This window comes from Carassius gibelio, chromosome B23 (genome assembly GCF_023724105.1).
Source record: "Carassius gibelio isolate Cgi1373 ecotype wild population from Czech Republic chromosome B23, carGib1.2-hapl.c, whole genome shotgun sequence".
Lineage (NCBI taxonomy): Eukaryota > Metazoa > Chordata > Actinopteri > Cypriniformes > Cyprinidae > Carassius > Carassius gibelio.
In genome coordinates, this window is record NC_068418.1 from 15,127,151 (window position 1) to 15,143,469 (window position 16,319).

Sequence of the window (16,319 nt, forward strand, 5' to 3'; positions counted from 1 at the left end):
ATTACTGTGTTATATTACTATATATTTACTAATTAAATATAACCGATTTACTATATCGTATTATATTCTTCAAAAATGTCATAAAATTGTTTCAAAATTGCTCTATATCACAGAGAGCCACTAAGAAAGTAGCAAATACGTTTTAAAAAATATTTATTTATAACGTATTTATTATTAATAAAATATTTTTATATTAAGATTAGTGGTTTAATAGTACACTCTTACACACCGAGATAGATAGATAGATAGATAGATAGATAGATAGATAGATAGATAGATAGATAGATAGATAGATAGATAGATAGATAGATAGATAGATAGATAGATAGATAGATAGATAGATAGATAGATAGATTTAATGGTTAATCAAGTTGGTTTAAAGGAGATTAACTTTTAATTGAAGTCAAGTTACCACTCAGTCATTAAATTTATAGTTTATAACACTCACAAATATTAAGTGCACTGTGCAGGGTTATTATATTTAATGATCATTACATCTATCTCATTTATCTCTACTGTCGATCAGTACCATGATCATGCAATTAGAGATCATCTCTAATTACTAAAGATTACTACAGCGATCCCATGAAATCATTATATCTGACAAAATGCACTAAGCGGTGTAATCCATGCAGACCCTATATCCAGTGTAATCCCCCAGCCGTAGCAGGACGTCCAGAGGCCGTAGGGGTCGTCGTCCCATTTCAGAGGCAAGTAGACATGAGGGCTGCTTGCCATGTATATCTAGAGATGAAATACACCACTCTTCTGCCGAGCACATAAAATAACAATAATCCCAGCACATGTGGAGCTCTGCATCCCTCTGGCTGGTCGAGTGCAACACATAATCCCAGCCTACAATAGCATAGAAGGCCATCTGTTCAGCTCATAGCCCTTTAAAACTCCACATCTGGACACCCACAGTCATGCATTATAGAGATTCTTTATATAACATACTGTATGTCTGTAAGCATAAATATCTCTTTTGAAGGTAAGAACATAACTTAACCTGAATATAACTGTCTGTAATTTACCTTTACCAGATTCCAAACCAGTGGCTCCCAGCTAAATTCAATTCAAACACATTGGACATCAAATGGTAGATTTTACAAAACCTATATGTCAAAAAAATAAATTTCAAGTAGATTTAAAACATACAATTAATACATGTTGTAAATTGCAGTTTAAGAAATATATATTTTTAGATTGTTTAAAATCTCTTTTGCTAAAAAATATAATGTACATCAAGAGGCAAGAAAATATATTTCTAATTTCAGAATATATTGTGTGTTATTAAAAAAATCCCAAATGTATCCATTTATATATTAAGTAATTATATATATATATATAAAAACATACATTTATGAAAATACATTTTATAATCAATTTTTGTATACCTTGATATATTTATTTTATTTATTTTTTATATCTAAAAAATATATCTGCTTCATGGAAAAGTAAATATAATTATCCTTAAAATCAACCACTGAAAATGTATAATATTGCCATGAACTGCAGAGAGGCAAAAGTGAGGATTTGGGAGAAAAGCTGTCCTCGTTCATTTATCTGTAAGACCAAGTCACATGTACCAAAATACATAAATTAGTCACAGAGTTTCATTTGCATTAAACAAGCATGAATTTAGGATACTTTTATCCAAAATGCATGCATATATCTCTAATAATTGTATTCTATTATCTGCATATTTCTCTGATCAAAAAAGCCACTGCTCCAAATCATTATATCATTTATTATAATGCGGCATATATATATATATATATATATATATATATATATATATATATATATATATATATATATATATATATATATATATATATATATATATATATATATATATATATATATATATATATATATATATATATATATATATTATACTTAGCAATGCTTTTTGAAATCGAAACCTCTAAAATGAACACAATGTGTCTTTCTTTTTAACCACTATTGAGGGGTTTTCCATACTGTAATCACACTCACCACTGTAAACTAAGCAGCATCGGTGTCAGAAACAGTGAAGAGGATCAGGATGCAGGGTCATGCTGCTCTTGTTTTCAGGGATCTTGGTTTCGTTCTCAGGTCTTAGTCCACCACTGGATAATGAGTGGAGAGTTGAAGGATCGGTTTCCTTTGTCCTGCATGTAAATTAATCTTGGCCCCTGTCCAAGTAAACAGGCCTTGACACATACCCTGACATATAGCTTCCTCTTCAATTGACCTTTGACCCCCACCATTTAATCACTTTTAAAATCAAACTGATAGGAAAATATTTATTTTAAGTGCTTCACAATGTTACAATCTTTTAATAAAATATATTAATAATTAATATGCTTTTTTATTTTTTAGTTAATGACCATCTAAATCATACTAAGGAAAGGAGTAGACGGTAAGGAAAGAAGCAGGAATTTTTGTTTTGCAACAGCTGAGCATGCTATAAATCAAGTCAGTTTTAAGGAGAGGAAAGTTGATTAAAAGTCAGAGAGAAATGGTGAGGGACAGAAGGAGAGTTGATTAGTCAAATATTCCAAAGTCATCCTCAGTAGGGGAGTCTGAATTCAACACAACTGGCCCACAGACACGTAACCATAGCAACAACAAGATCTGAACGCTGAAGAATCGTGGCCTTATTTTGCCAAACTCTTTCCTCAGTCTCATTCAACTTTTCGCCTAGAGAATGAGCAGGCACAATGAGCTTTCCATCCTCTCTCATCTCCATCTGAGGGGATGTTTGTGGAATCTATACCTCTCTGTCGCTTGCCTTCATCTGTCGTCTGTTAAATTCATGACCCTGAGTAAAACTCAGACGTCACTGCTGCTAAGTCATGGATATCTCCCAACCACAGCATATATATTAAGCTCAATTTTAAAAGCTTTCAGTCGAGAAAAAACCTCCTCCAGCATCAACCTAAAAAACTAAACTCTATGAGCAGCAGAAGCAAAATGAGATTATATAAAGGCACTACATTTGCTCTATTGTTTGTTTTGCACTTGAGTTGCTTGCAGTACTTTCCGGGTCAAAGGAATAGAAGGAATGATACAGCATTGGCTGCACCTGCAGGATCTTACTGTTATTTTCATGAGATTGTGGCAGAAAGCAGGACCGCTTCATCTACTTGAAACATGTCCTAGACTGTAACCAGTTTTCTTGTTCAGAGACTAATTTCAAAGCACTAAATAATGTAGTTAGTTCATTTAATATAATCAAAAAGTTGGAAATGGAATAACCCTATTTCAACGTACAATATGGAATTTTTGGCCACCAGGGGTCACTCAATCAAAATAATAACATAAGACGTACTTTGATGACATCGGGAAAGAGCGTCAGGCTCATGGGAGTTGTTGTTCATTCGAACACGCGCTCTGTCGCTCCCTATCATTCCTCACTCATTCTAAATTAGTATTTTGACAATCACGTCTTTTCGAACGTAGAGACAGTTTCAATGGCAACAACATAAACAAACGTTACTGCGCATGAGCGCTTTTGTGGACCTAACTTAACTTCTGGTAGACTTCCAAATAGAATCAATAACAACAGCCAAGTCCCTCTAGAGTAGATATTTTTTGGTAACAAACAAAATGTTTGCTGCGTGGATCAGGCGGACTTAATGAAAATGTAATTCATTATTTGCCAACAGGAGATGTTTTAAAGCACAGACATAAAGCGCGAGAAATAGAGGTTTCCCCAGTAAGAGCTGTAAACAAAGCAGAGCTGGTACGCTCACACGCTGCTTTATCAGGCATATAACATGGAAGTCTTCCTTCAGAAATACAGCGATATAAAAACACCTGTGCCTCGTTTTGATATTTAAACATATAAATGTAAGGAATTATTATTATTATTAAAAGTGCAGTAAGTAATGTTACTCATGTTTATTCAATGAAGCCTTTTTGAAAAAAAGATCAGTTTTAAAATTGTGGCGAGTCTCCAAAAATAAATGTATGGGAAACACATCCCGCAGCACAACCACCTGAGCCCAACTTCAGTCTACTCATCACCTTAACTTTAACTGTGTTTGTAGAAGGCACCGCAGCCAGACCGATATACACAACACAGACCGGAAGTTAACTTAGGTCCAGGCGCGTGCGCCCGATGAAACCATCTATACCCTATCAAATCAATATTCCATCTAGCTAGTAGTAATATATGTAAAAAAAACACGGTCGCCTTTTGTTAATAATTATAATTACGTTATACTATGATATTCGACAAGTTAGAGAACTGCATTTGAAGCTACTTTATTCAGCTAGATATAGAACAAATGTAGATTTACATGAGAGCTAGTCCGTCTGTGTTTTACACAAGACATCATCGTTTCACAAAATATACAGATAGATACAGTTAGCTGAATGGATGCATACCTGTTTATCAGAATGCAAGCGAGTTCGGCATCTCTCTATAGTTTCAGCTTGTCACGAAGCTCTCTCTATCTTGGAAATGCAACTCCAATATTTACCCGTGTCTTGTAGCTTCTCTTGTCCCAAAACCATCTCGGGTCATTTATTTCACCCGTACGTTTGCGCTTCACAGAACGTGCAGGCAAAGCATAATCATGATCCATAACTAAGTTATTGATATTGGTTTAAATACGAATATAAACAATATAAATATAAAATATAATAGTCTCGATCACGGCTACTACTTTTTCTTCTTCGTCTCTTCTTTGTTTGTGTTCACCTTTGTATTTGCCAGTTCCGCAGGAAGTTAGATAAACTAGAGGGGTCAAAGTTTATATGACGCCATAGACGGGCGACAAAACGGAAATAAAGAAACATGCCGTGTCTTCTAATTAAACTATAATTTTCTCCAGATTTGAAAGTTCGTGGAAACTGTCGGGATGATGTAAGTACACAACTAAAAAATATATATAACATAGATATAGTGATTTCTGCTATTTTTAAAGCAGAAAAATTACATATTGCGCCTTTCAAATGTAATAAGCATTGTAACTCTTTCAATTACTTTAATAAAGGTGCAATATGTAATATTTTCAATTATCTATTTACAGAAATGCAATATAATTTTCAGAGGTGTATAAAGACCTTTCTTAATGAACAGTTATGTTTTTATTACATTAGATTGAGCTATTTCTATCTACATACACCGCGGGTCCTCCTTATTTGGAAGTCGCCACCATCTACAGTAGCCCTAAACGGACAAACTGTTCTACAGAGCGTTTCGTCACTTTGTTGTATTTGTGAATAAAACACTGACAAAATGATTGGCAAGTACATTAAAATTCGCAATAACATTGATTTATTGAATAATTAAATAAATATAATTCCTTGATTTACCTTTGTAAAGAAATCTCATTGTACTCTGTTGTCTTCACTGATGACATCTTGACCTGTGTCTGACACCGTAGCACCGTAGGGAGGGGTGAGTGGGGGACTGAGCCGTTGGTTGCAATTCTCAAACTCACCGCTAGATGCCGCTAAAAATTACACAGTGCACCTTTAAAGTAATGTAAAATTCAATTTTGATTACTTTTAAAATAATTTTCTACATTTCTAATGAATGTTTTCAACTGATAATCATTTTCAAACATTTAAAGCAGGCAGGTGTAACCTTACAGTAGGACTCAACTCTGATTAAAGATTTTAAACATTTAATTTCACGGCATCAGACTTTAGCACCTCTGTATACGTTGAGATCATTTGGAAGTTAAATACTAAATTGAAACCATAGTAGTTAAAGGTGCTGTAGGGAAAATATTTTTTACATATTTATTAAACCTGTCATTATGTCCTGACAGTAGAATATGAGATGTTTTTTACACTTTGTTTGTGTTCAAAATGTAGAAAAATGTATATAATAAGCGAGTACACCATGAATCAATTTTCCAAACCGTGTTTTTGGCTTGTCCTGAATCACTAGGGTGCACCTATAATAAGTGTTTATATTCGGACTATTTTAGATTGCTTCGGGGTACCGCGGCGGAGTAACCCAGTACCTTTGTGATTCTTCATAGACATAAACAGAGAGAAGTAGTACCGGCTACGATGGTCTTCCGCAAGACGCAAGCAGTTCTGTTTATTAACCGCTAGAGCGTCAAAAGTTCCCTACCGCAGCTTTAAATAGCTATGATATTCTGTTTTTGAAATCAAATCATTGCATATGGAAACATTGGGGGGTGAAAAAAAAATATATAAACACACAGAATAGCAAACAGTTAAATATTAAAAATAAATAAAGCATATACATAAACCTAAAGAGGAACTGAAACACTTAAATAAGCATGAAAACTTCTGAAACATTGTTCTCATATTTTAGAGCGGTCCAAAAAACAAAAAACTAAATGTGTGTGTGTGTGTGTGTGTGTGAAAATATTTAGATGTAACCCCTCTTTGTAATCATTAACATTTTCATAAGTAACTGTAACAGATTAAATTACATAACTATGTTACATGTAACTAGTTACTCCCAACACTGAATATAATATAATATAATATAATATAATATAATATAATATAATATAATATAATATAATATAATATAATATAATATAATATAATATAATATAATATAATATAATATGAAAATGTATTTAAAGAGTGCTACCCACTAGGGATTAGGTATAATATGTGTGGGGAAAAAATGATTAAGGCACAATAATTCATCTTTTTAAACACTTTGGCGTCAATGTTTATTTAGTCATAACATAAAGTAAAAAAGGAAAGAATGTTACGAGACAAAATCGACATAAAATGAAGGACAAAAATTTCCCTTTTACTTTAGCCTTTAAAATACCTTGATTGAGTACGTGATATACAGTATTTGCAACTCATCTGTAACTACAGCAAGCATATCAAGAGTATGCATGACATTTATGAAGTTGTGGATAACCAAAAATGTCTTATGATATTTATAATATAACCAAATTGACTGGTGATTTGAAAAAAGACAAGTACAGTATGTCACAATGTATGCTCATTTCATGTTAATTCTTTGGTGATAAGTACCATTATGATTTACTGTATGAAAAATGGCTTACAGTACGGCTCACTGGGATTTTGTGCAATACTTCATCTGTACTTTAAAGTGCAAGTAGCTAAACCTTACTAAAGCGGTGCAAGATTCATGTACACAATACCAAAAATAACTCTAAATGTAGAAAATACTAATGAACTTGCACATTTCCAAAAAAAGACCATTGTTGCTATTTGATGTCAAAATGTAATGCTGATCACTTTTGAATACGGGGCATGAGACTGCATTTTTCAGGAACATTTTTAGTCTTAAGGCTCAATTCGATCATTGGTGTTCAAGTATAAAAATCATGATGCTCCATTCAAGCATCACGGATGAAGCCCTATAGCCTCACCCTACTCACACAGGGGCCTAATTCCTAGGCCTATTTTCCCCTCTTTTTCCAATCCATTGGCTTCCACTGTGTGGTGCATTATGGGTAATTTGTAATCTCCATTCTGTCCAATAATTCCCCTCAGTCCTCGGCCTCCTCTTCATCTGTCCTTTTGGATTTGAGCCGCTGGAAACAGTGGATAGTGGAGGCCAGAAAGAAACTGGCAATAATGGCTGCCACTGAAATACAAATTCCAGAAAAAATGACTATGAGATAATCAGTGAGAGTCAGCAATCCTCGACACTCCCGGAAACTGTCCTCAGAAAGCACACTGAGGGACACCTGCCGCCCGTCCCCTGGAAGAGAGCACTCCATACCATCTAACCCTGGAAAAGAAAAAGACAGAGAGGGGAACAATCTCAGAAAAGACCTTGTGGTGTATTTAGTTTAGATTAACTTTTGTGTTTTTGGACTAAAATATAAAGTGCATTGAAAAAAAAAAATTATATATATATATATATATATATATATATATATACACACACACACACAGTATAAGAATTACTGATTTCACATTATCTGACCTTAAGGGCACATTGAATCATTTGGTGAAGAGTCCCTGGAACATTCAGTTCAGTCTCTCATGAGTAGTGTTCAGTTACCGGACTTGTATGAGTTTCCAAACCAGCTCACATGTCAGGTCACTAATGTCCCAAGCATCCTCACAATATCATCAACAAACATTATCCAAGGTTGACCAAACCCTCCCACTTTCTGCACTTTTTTTTTCAATCTCAACAATTTCAGAATATTTCAAATCATATGATAAAATGATAAACCAGTCTGCACAAAAATACACTTAGTATATATACACTGAATTTGTATACAGATATTTCAGATTAAATAAAGGAATAAGGTGTATATACTGTATACTATTGTTAAATTTAGCTTGTGGTCAGTAAGACTTTTTTTAATTATTCAGAAAGGATTTTTTTTAATTAATCCGAAGTGACAGTATTTATAAGATATTACAAGATTTCTATTCTAAATAAATGTTGTTCTTTCAAACTTTATGTTCATCAAAGAAACCTGAAAAAAGTATCATGGTTTTCCACAAAAAGAATAAAAATTTAGTTAAATTAAAAAAAACCCCTGCTTTCTTGAGCAGCAATTCAGGATATTATTGGCTGCTGACAATATAGTAATGACTGCTTAAAATTTACAGGAATAAATAAAATTGTATAATATTATTGGTTTTGCTGTATTTCGAACAAATAAATACAAACTTTATGAGCAAAAACTAAAATTACACGTTGCTAATTAAATGGAAAGTTCCTTCTGTGTTTTTTTTATTATTATTTAAAAAAAAAAATAACTGTCCGTTTCAGTTTATTCTTTCCATTTAATTTATTTTTGTTCAGCTCTTTAACGGCCATTTGATGGTCACAAATCCAGACAGTGTATCGCTTCAAAGGATAATAAATGAGCAAGCGGACTTCATTAACACACACTCAAAACTCAAGGCTATATACTCCATTTGAACATGTGCACTAGCACTCGATGCCATTACATTCAAGTGCTGAGCTAGAATGAGCTTGTTTTCCAAACTCATGCTTGATTTGCACCGGAAAACAAAGGGATTATGATACTGACACATCTGTTTGAGATCAAGCTTTAAAAAGGCATCTATAGGAATTATTACTAAATAAAATGTAACAGAAATGAACAGATTATAATCAGTATACAGAAATATGCTTCACTGTAGAGTAGTGGTGTTATTACTTGGACATTTCTGAATCTAGCAATAACACTGCAGCTATGACTCAGAAAACTCCGGTTACATAACGGCAAGATAAGATGTGAGATGGGATGCTTTCCAATTTTGTTTTCTCCTGTCTTTATGAGAACCGTTTGTGAAGTATTCCTCGTTGGTGTGTATTCAGATTTTCACAGAGGGAGGTTTAATCTCCTTTCAGCCGTGTGATCAGCGGACACCAGATGACAGATTTGAAGCGGAACATCGCCTACGTAATACAGCCACGCTGACAGACAGACACAACAGAGCGGCAGAGCTCCACAGCCCCATCTCTCCTCTAATTGCATTCACGCTTAAAACCCCTCGTGATTCTGCGTAACCGTTTGTGCTTTGGCAGAGAGAAACTGGAATTGTATCAGATAAAATAATAACAAATTGCATTCTAATCAGTATAAACCCTCTGTGTCATAACACAATGCCACCATGCTTGTTTATGTCATTGGCCAAAGTGAGTTGACGTCATCCTCAAACGTGTGAGGCAGTAAGTGGAGGATGAGGATGAGTCAGTCCATCCAGAAGGGGTTTTCCACATGCAGGGGATTCAGTGACCTCAGCCTCCTTTGTTGGGTCTGTCACGTGGCTGTTTGCCCTGCTCTACGAGCTCATCTAATGTTTTATGACGCCAGAGCTTCAGTGTTTTACGCTGGAGATCCCCCAGAGTGAACAACACAAATCACCAACACGCGTGTACATGCTTTTACCCATTTAGAAAAATCTCACAGTGGCCACAAGCGCACTCAGCCGACTAGTGTTATCTAATTTGCTGTCACCACATATATGTAACACGAGGACATATATGTGACACTACCATGATCTTATGTTTGCATTATTGAAATGAATCAAAGCTGTGCATTTGTAGTGTAATACAGATGAATATATAAATCCCATTATAATTAGGTCTCTCTATTCAGATGAAACTGATTTCATTCAATACATCTGATCTGCTTAAAATCCTGTAGACCTGTGATATGTTATGACGTGGTAACCTCTTGGCTCTGTTTGTTGACCTTTGAGGGTTGTTTAAAGAGTTGTGTGTGCGCCTGTCACATATATGCATGTCACTTCACATGCTTACATACTCAGCAGTGTATTTGGTGGAAATCTTGCTCCTGAAAGACTGGATATCTGATAACCAGGCAACTGAAAGTGTGCCAGAAGTGTGCTATCATCAGTATCACATTCAATGTTAGGTTGAATAATGGATGTAACGTGTTCATCCATACCCAAGTGCCAGAATTACAACGCTGTAAGGAAGTTTAAACTAGTGGCCTTTGGACTATATGAATTAAAGACTACATTATGATGGATTCATACAATATTTAAAAATTGTATGTCACTTTTGTTTGGTCTAACTGCCAGCATTTATAGCATTATTTAGCTATGTTACACCGAGGTCAGTTTTGATTGCCTGGAAATGAATGATAAAATATATACCTTGAATAATATGTCAATTTTGGTAGACATGTCTGACAAATATAATCATGTAAATAAAAACAAGATATCTGAAATGTCAAAATTAGCTTGACAGATTCTAAACAATATGGACTCCTTTGATTCTACTCTGTATTTGTTTATCAATACATGATGTAATTACACTGAATTGCATTGTTACAGAGAATTGTGTATACATTCTTTGACCACAATGAAACAATGGCTAAACGTGCAATATTTGCCCATAACATTTAGACTAAATGTCATGACCCCTTTGGTAAAACCGACATACTGTATACTTAGTAAAGACACAGTAACAATACAATACATTCACCTGCTTGGAAGAAAATAAATTTGACTTAGTCCATAATATGGTCCATATTGTTATTTTCTTTCATTTTAGCTGTTTATTTTAACCAAAATATCATATATTATATAATTATCTTCAAGATTTAATAGTAAACCCAATTTATATCTTGCTAATAATCTGTAAATTACACAGAAGAAGTGTCATTCACAATGACATTTACAATGACATAAAAAAAAAGAAATATAGGCTGCAAACATTTGTGAATGAGTGAAAGGATGTTGTTTACAAACACAGCTGACCTTCTTTGTCTCTGCTGACAAGGGAACAAACATCCTATTGATGTTAAATTGATGGGAACAGTTAATATTATTACTCTGGAAATGGACTCCAATTAAATGATGATGTGATTTAGAAGTTACAACTGGAAAATGTCAGACACGATCTCAGTCTCATAAGCTACAAAATAGTCAAATAAACTTCAAATTACTAAGGATTAAGCAAATCTTTCTCTTAATATGGAGTTTAATCCAATCACAAAGATTCACACCTATGACGATAAGTAAAAATATGTGACTTGAGACTTTAAATCAAAGTATTTGGTTACGTTTCCAACAGTAAAAATTTACATTTTAATATAAAATGCTTATATTACTGCACAAACAAACAACAAAACAAAAAAGGTTTGGTTGCATAACAAAACCACTGCATCTGTTCCCAGCACTTGGTATGTATACATTACAGAAATGTGCAACCAAAACCCAAACTAATTTTTTTTATATTGACATGTTCATAACTTGCAACCTAATGCGCTTCAAAGGGAGAGTGAGGATCATGCATATACATTTGATGCAGCTGTAGAGCTCAACTTGACCTCAACCTTGGACTAGTGGTAAGTGAACTAATGACCAACAGATACTGTAACCCAAGGAGTACATTTACCTCAATTTCATCCTTTAGTTACCACTCAAATTAATGTCAACAAAGAGGACAAGACATGAAACAAATTTAGGGAACATGTTGTGTGGCATATGTTTCATGAATTATGCACAAGAATATTTTGCATATTCTAGTGATCACCTATGGTGTGTCGACCTCTTTGTCTTGGTTTGAACACATTTTCATGCATTATTGAGCTAAACGCAATATTCAGTGGAAACATTTAATATCAACAAGTGTCATAATTTCTACAATTGAGACATTCAATCAATTGAATTACTAGCCCATCATGCTAATGTGATGAGTCAAAAAGTTCAGTCTCAGTTGTAAGCCACCAGTGGGTTGTTAAGCATCCCTATCCCAAACATAATAATACCACCCACATGTATGTTCTACTCAGAAAGTAGATCTTAAGCATCAGCACTTCTCACCCTCAATCTTACTGACCCTTTGGATCTTCCACAGGTGGGTCACTACAGACTGTGAGGGTTAAAGTGATTCAAATGGTCTATAGTGTATGAAAAAAGTATGACATTATTTAATGCAGATCAGGAAAGCAAGATTTAAGCAGCTTACCAGTTGGGAGCTTGTGACGATTCTCCAATAGCCACAGAAAGAGTTTGGCAAAGTTGCAATTGCACAACCAGGGGTTCCCTTCCAGGCGTATCACCCGCAAAGAAGGCAACTGGCTCAACACCCCAACGTCCAGAACAGAGAGGGCATTCCTCTCCAGCTCGAGCTCTCGTAAAGAGGTGAGGCCCGCAAAGGCATCCTTGCTGACCATATTCAAATATGGATTGTTCCCCAGTCGTAGCTTGATCAGACTACGGGATTCCCCGAAAGTTCCTGAGGGGATCTCAGTCAAGTTGTTGCTCCCAAGGTCCAGGTAGACCAGTCTGGAGAATGTGCTCAGAATCCCAGGTTCAAGCCTTGTTAGGGAGTTATTCCTCAGATCCAGGTACACCAAATCACTGTAGAGAACCAGGAAATCAGAAGGGATCCAGGGAATCCAGTTGTTAGACAGAAGGAGTCTCCGTACGTCCAAAGGGATGGAATCTGGAAGACGGGTGAGTCCTTGACCGGTGCAGTCCACGGTGTGATGGTCTGGACACAAGCAGCTGGATGGGCAGTTGTACCCCCACGTTAACAAGGTAGAGGATAGCAAGGCAAGGAAAGGCTGAAACCAGCGAACACATGAGAACATTGTCAAGAGGGTGCGAGGTGAAGGGGAGATTGGGGGGATTAAGAGAGGGAGGTTTGGAGAGGGGTAGAGGAGAGGGGATGGGGTAAAGGGTCAGGGGGCGAGATACTAGGAAAGGGGACAGGGGCGCATCTGGAGATGATAGGAGTCAGGGTTGTCGCGAAAGCATCTTTTCTTGTCTCCTTGATTGCAATCTACAAAGGCTCGAGCAACAGCAAGCGGCTACAAAGACACGGAGCTCTGTTTTCCACGAGATCATGTAGCAGGCAGTGTGGGTCGTGTGGCAGCCCGCTGGCTTCTGAGCATGAAAGGGGAGGAGAGACAGCGATCGAGAGAATGTGGGGAAGAGAGAGAGCGTGCAATGCAAAGGATTAGAAAAGAGGTAAACAGAGACGAGTGAACCAGAGACTGGGATGCGCTGTGGGCATGGAGAGGGGAGGGGAGTGTGACGACTGAAAGGGAGGTGTAGCCCACTCGGTTTACCCACACTCAAAAGGGAATTTTGATTATTTAATTCAAATGTACACTATTTGTATCCTGGTCCATAAGCTTATGTTCTTGTTTACAGTGCCATATATACCTTGGTGCCCATAACACATTTGACCCAAGGCTATGGTTGCAAGTCTAATTCCATCCTGATTACATAGCTAATGATTTGTTGGCAACACATTTGGCTTCTTTTCTGTTGTCCTCCTATTCATTCAGCGTAGTGCATAATTTTATATTCTGGCTCCATTGCCATGGTGATGGATGTGACGATTAACATGGGGCTGTGTGCATACAGATTACTGCCCTGAAAGTGAGAGATGGTGACTGTAAATAACTGTGTGAACCTCAGTGAAGATGATCATTGCATGATACAAATTAGAAATTGGACGCAAAACCTTCTGACCTCGTCACAGCTGCACAACTGAACTCAGTCACACGTCTACGTCCTAAATGTAAATGGCTGTTCTCAAAATCACGACGCTTTTAAAAAGTCCCCATTTTATACGAATTGAGAGGAATAATAAAAAGATTTTGACAGTACCTCTTTTGCAGTGCATTTATGAAAGTGGTCATTATTCATCGCTTTTCCAGCTGTTGTTGTTTATTTTTGTCGCTCTGTGTTCTGAATTCATGTTTACTCCTGTGCTGCTGTAAATCTCCAGGCAAATAGAACACATGCTGTCACCACAGACAGCTTTCCTCTTACACACACTGGAGAATAGCTTGGCACAGCCCAATGGAATTACACAATACTCCCATAGGTCATATTGTAACCTTGACCTTTCTGGCAGGCATCACCAGGGGGGAAAAAGACTTGCCTTTGCCCTTTTTCATGTGGCACATTTTTGAAAAAATATCAACTTGAAATGTTACTTCCTCTGGTGTCCCTGTAAAAGAAACAAATGTCAGGTTCATTAGTGCAAAGGAGGGTAGGTACAGGATATCTTCTCAGTAGGGCATTTGGCAGTGTCAGGAAAGCAGTGCAGATTTTCCATTCACAATTAAAATCTGGCACATGAATAAATGATAAATATCATACACAACATACTGCTTGAAACAGTTGGGCTGTGGATGGGGCACAACAGGAAAGGACATGAACAAAAGGTAATGCTACTTACTACGATTTAAAAATGTGGCATATTTTATGAGGTGGCTAATTCGTAAAAGTTTGTATGAACTCACTCACAATGATGGGTAGCTTTTTAGGAATTAATTATGAGTAGGGTTAGGTTTAGGGGTAGGGATTGGGTTAAGTCTATATTTTTGGACAATAATGTTGATCCAGGATCATCAGAAGATGTTGATCCAGGAACATGTCTTCCTTGGCAAAATCATGGCGACCATTTAGTGGCGGGGTTAGGGGTAGGTAATTCATATGAACTGGGGAACTCATAAAATACATATGATTTAGCAAAAATCATATGAATTTGTACGAGTGAGGTCATACAAATTTGTACGAATTATCCAACTTGTAAAATATGTACAAATGGCCATGAGCTTGAGTTGAAAATGCCGGTAACATTGTGTGCTTTGCTTTGGCAGGGTTGAGTTGAGAAGGGTACATGACAGGGCTTAGTGGGGAAGTTCATCCAGCTCAGATTTTCTCACCAGGGTCTTTAAAGAGAAGCATAAGATGATCCCACATTCACATACACATGCACACACTGCAGGAAGACCATGTTCCAGTACCCCCAAAAAGAACAACTGTCAGCCTTGGCCGAGGACATGGTGACACACTTTCCTTCCAGGTGCATTCTGGGCCCTCACTCCGGATGATCCTCACCAACATACCCAAGAGCAAGATACTGTCACCCTACTGAACCTAAGCAACGTTGATACAACTAGCCAAAAAATAAAATAATGGAAAAAAGCAGCGATAGTCACAAAATATGAATGTCTCAGAAACTAGGACACCCACTTGAATGCACAGCATCGAAGTCCTGACTACCCGGGATCAACGAAACTGGGCCAAGTTATTAAAGCACTTTCAATCACAACAGCACTGACAAATTCAATTTATGTTGATATAAGTGCACCATGGTATATGCAGAATTACATGGTCCCATATTTAGTACAGATTACAGGATTACCAGATTTAGATTTCATTGTACTTTTGGTGTGGTTTGTTGTGGTGGCTAATTCCACTGGGATTAAATAAACACCAATGTCCACGGAAGCCAATGAAGTGATACTACAGTTATCAGATGGGCATGACACAGTTTGATCGTATTTCAAAGATAGCCATTGATGTGACTTTACTTGACCCCTATTTGTCAAGACCAGGAGGGCAAAACTGGTGTCCACCAAGCTACCTAAAACATTTAGCACCACCAAATTAGTTAAAAAATGTTTCCAGGACACTCCCCATGTCTGCCATTGGTGGGATAGTCACAAATCACCTGCAAAATGGAATTAATAAATGATAATTTAGAAGAAACAACTACTGGCAAAGAACAGATGGTTTGAATTCAGGCTCCACACAGAAGCACCCAGATCACAGCCAAACGTTTCCTAATATTTCTAATACTACATCTTGAGAAGCTTAATCTTTCTTTCTCTCTCTCTCACACACATACACAGAGTATTGACTGCTCAGTAATTTGTTTGCTATTAGGGTGACAGTAGAGGATGCCATTAAAACAAGACTGTACTGGAAGGTGTAAGTCTTAAATCCAACTGGCAGAGCAGATCTAATACCGATGGCTTTCGAGAGATGAGTTTACATGCCTGCAGAAAACACTTTCCAGTTGAACTAAAGGAGAATAAAATGTATAGGGAAAACATATTTCAAAAAAGCTGAATGATCTTGACAAG

The 16,319-nt window shown here is 36.4% G+C and overlaps 1 protein-coding gene across 2 annotated transcripts; it reads right to left on the reverse strand.

Moving 5' to 3' along the window:
- Positions 1 to 6,634: 6,634 nt before the first annotated feature.
- Positions 6,635 to 16,231, reverse strand: LOC128012112 (leucine-rich repeat-containing protein 38-like). 2 transcript variants are annotated; one of them, XM_052595104.1, is made up of 4 exons: positions 14,047 to 16,231; positions 13,909 to 13,951; positions 12,392 to 13,809; positions 6,635 to 7,708 (listed from the first exon to the last, which is right to left on the reverse strand). In XM_052595104.1, exons 3-4 carry the CDS (start codon positions 13,017 to 13,019, stop codon positions 7,464 to 7,466), a joined length of 873 nt encoding a protein of 290 aa, XP_052451064.1. In that variant the 5' UTR covers positions 13,020 to 13,809; positions 13,909 to 13,951; positions 14,047 to 16,231; the 3' UTR covers positions 6,635 to 7,463. The 2 variants fall into 2 exon arrangements, with proteins under 2 accessions (XP_052451064.1, XP_052451065.1); XM_052595105.1 differs by lacking the exon at positions 13,909 to 13,951.
- Between the last annotated feature and the right edge of the window lie 88 nt (positions 16,232 to 16,319).

Excerpts from the sequence above, each read along its gene's own strand:
- LOC128012112 (XM_052595105.1), bottom strand. The coding sequence starts at position 13,019 with ATGTTCTCATGTGTTCGCTGGTTTCAGCCTTTCCTTGCCTTGCTATCC. Across the intron at positions 7,709-12,391 it reads TCGTCACAAGCTCCCAACTG|GGTTAGATGGTATGGAGTGC; the intron begins GTAAGCTGCTTA and ends TTTCTTTTCCAG.